Source organism: Neophocaena asiaeorientalis, unplaced genomic scaffold, assembly GCF_003031525.2.
Source record: "Neophocaena asiaeorientalis asiaeorientalis breed wild unplaced genomic scaffold, Neophocaena_asiaeorientalis_V1.1 scaffold46, whole genome shotgun sequence".
Lineage (NCBI taxonomy): Eukaryota > Metazoa > Chordata > Mammalia > Artiodactyla > Phocoenidae > Neophocaena > Neophocaena asiaeorientalis.
Genome location: NW_020175393.1, coordinates 16249059 through 16252140, shown reverse-complemented (window position 1 = coordinate 16252140; position 3082 = coordinate 16249059). Strand labels below are relative to the sequence as shown.

The window sequence follows — 3082 nt, the reverse complement described above, 5'->3', positions numbered from 1 at the left end:
GCGGCATGTGGGATCTTCCTGGACCGGGGCACGAACCCGTGTCCCCTGCATCAGCAGGCAGACTCTCAACCACCGCGCCCCCAGGGAAGCCCCATTGAACTATATCTTAAAGCACTTTGTGAATCAGCACATGGAGATCTCTTTTCAATGACTGCAGGGTTTCCATAGTATGGATGTGTAAATTTTTATTTTTGTTTTCTAATGGTGGACATTTACCCTTCATAAGACTGCTGTTGACAGTAAAACATTCTTAACATTTATCACTGTGCGGTGGTGGGGGAAGAGCTGTGGGGTTAGCTTCTAGGAATGGATTCCTGGGGTCAAAGGAGATGCACTTTAAAATTGTAGTACATGTGACTAATTCGCCTCCCAAAGATGCCATCCAAGTTTGCGTTTCTGCCGATGGTATATGGATGCCAGTTTCGCACATGCTCAGAGGCCTCTGTTTTTTAAAATGCTGTTATTTCTCACTGTGCAGGAAGCTCTGTACTACAACAACTTAGCTTTAAGGGGGGAGCTTGGGCGTGGAGCAGCCATCCGGGGCAGGCTGTGCAGTTGGAGGATGCCTGTGCTGATGGACTCCAGCATCGATCTGGCCTAGAGCACGTGGGCCACTTCCTGCTCCTTCACCCTGTCTCTCCTGTCCTGGGCAGGTTGAAGGCCTTCAAGGCGGCCCTCCTGGAGGTGTTCCAGGAAGCTCACGCACAGTCGGTGGGCATGAATCGCCTCACAGAATCCATCAGTCGGGACAACGAAGAGCCCTTCTCCTCTGCGGAGATCCAGGCCGCACTGAGCAGGATGCAGGATGACAACCAGGTCATGGTCTCCGAGGGCATCGTCTTCCTCATCTGAGGGCCCTCGTCTGTGGACGGTGGGGTTCAGCCAAGAAAGTTTCTTCCCATTTCCTCCTCCCCGTGCCCCCAGCCTATGTGTTCATTCCCTGAATGTCAGTGTTGAATTGAACTGAAGTGGAGGACGGATGACCAAGCGGAGGCAGGGCTTGGTGGAAGCCTGGGGATGGGTCATGAAAGCTGCTTCAGGGTTAAGAGAAGAAGGTGGGCAGGACGAAGACGATGCACCTTCACTGCAAAAGACTGGACCACACTCCTCACGGCCCCTCCCCAAACAAGCCACACCATTGTTCGCTGTAGGTAACATGACTTCTGAGTATTTTGGGGGGCACAGCTGGTTTCTGTTCATCCTTTCTGTGTTGGCTTTTTATCCCCCCACCCCCGAGTACTTTGGTCTAGAACAGACTTTGGGTGTTTCTGTGCTGATGGAGAGAAGCTCTGAGGCAAGTCCTAAGGCCAAGAAAGCTTGCTTTGCAGTAGCACTAGTTGACTTATACGTACTTTTGACTCAAATATCCAAGACGTTGAATAAACTTACCCATTGTGACCTTAATACTGTGTGATTTTATGGACATGTTTAATTGTGGTTTTTTTTCCTTGAAAGCTCCGCCCTGCGGGATGGGCTGCCCGCGTTTGGACTGAGTCACCACAAGGTGGCAGCAGGCAACTGCACTCTGGGGGCTAGGCCTTCTCTGGGCAGATTTCTTCCTCAGGGATGCCAGCATTTATTGGTTAAAGCTGCAAACCCAAACAGCCGCAGGAGGCCAGTGAGTGAAAGTCCAGGAGAGTTGACCTTTTGCCAGGCTTTTCTGAGCAGGAATCAAAGCCCCTTCATGGAGAAATAATACCCAATACATCAGATGCCTCAAAATCATGTGAATTCTTGCCCGTTAAGAGATCCCCTTACAGGAGCGTTATGAAGCGTTTTTGTTTTTTAAGATTTTTTTTTGATGTGGACCATTTTTAAAGTCTTTATTGAATTTGTTACAGTATTGCTTCTGTTTTATGTTTTGTTTTTTTGGCTGAGAGGCATGTGGGATCTTAGCTCCCTGACCAGAGATGGAACCCGCACCCCCTGCCTTGGAAGGCGAAGTCTTAACCCCCAAGACCGCCAAGGAAGTCCCTTTATGAGACCTCTTAACACCTGTTGTCCAGCCCTTAGGGTTTGTTAGTTTGTTTGCACAGAAGTTTGTGGCGGGGCCAGGGCGGGACTTCTATCCTCTGTATGGTTTAGGTAGCTTCTGAAGAACTTTTGAGGTTACTTAAATAGAAAGAAAAAAACAGTGTGACTTGATGACGGGCCTGGGTCACATGGATTGGAACTGCTCTGAGGAGAGGCTGTGCAGGTTCCCAACCGTAATATCCGGGAGCTGCTTCCTCCCCCTTGTCGCCGAGGGCAGCCCGTTACCCTGAGGCCGTGAGGCAGTAGGTGAGAGTTCAGGGTCATCTTCCTGGTTTTTCCACAGATGTGAAATCCAAGTCCTGTTGGGAGAGCTCTAGAGAGTACAGTCCAAGGAGCGGGCAGTGGTGCCAGCGGAGGAACTGGACGCAATTGCACACCGGCAGTGAGTCCTGCGTTGTGCTGGGTGCAAATGGAGGACCTGATGCTCTGGAGACCTCCAGGCTGGGGGTATATATACGTCTAATGTGTCAGTGAACAGTTGAAAACTACGAAATATGATTTATATGCCAAAGGAGAGTGCACCCAGTGAGAGCGGAAGGAACTGAGGGGCCATGAGGGAGGCTATCAGGAAGAGGCGGGAGCTTCCGATGGGGTGCTGTAGGAAGAAGAGCTAGGGGCTTTTAGGGTCCCCTCAGATGAGCATTTCCTTATTGAAAGGCTAAACGCTTTGTCAATAGGACTTTTGTCCTCTCTCCTTCACACCTGAAGAAACTGAGGCACAGGGTGGGAGAGTAATTAGGTGCACACCGGATTCAGCAACAGCTGTAATGCCACGTTTAGCCACAAGAACGGAAGGTAGCACAGTGTATTCGGTCGTCAAAAGGGATGTCAATTGTACTAAATAACCTGACTCTTAGGAACTCAGTGAATCTTCACGTTGACCTTCTAAAAACTTGTGTGTGTTGTTTCCCAACTTAAGCAACATAAGAAGGTTGCTAAGCATTTAAAGGAAATATTCCTACTCATTGTCCAGAGGCCCCCTCTTCCTGCTGCAGGGACATGGACGAGGCTGCTGGGCAGGGGTGAACTGGTCTGCGGGTCAGTGCCC

General features: G+C 50.1%; 1 protein-coding gene across 1 annotated transcript in view; it reads left to right on the top strand.

Moving 5' to 3' along the window:
• MCM3 (minichromosome maintenance complex component 3) overlaps positions 1 to 1393 on the top strand; it is an 18026-nt gene extending 16633 nt beyond the window's left edge. Inside the window, exon 17 of the mRNA XM_024766325.1 lies at positions 654 to 1393. Within this exon, the coding sequence (XP_024622093.1) occupies positions 654 to 852 (199 nt within the window). The 3' untranslated portion in view covers positions 853 to 1393. The remainder of the gene's footprint in view (positions 1 to 653) is intronic.
• The last annotated feature ends 1689 nt before the right edge of the window (positions 1394 to 3082 follow it).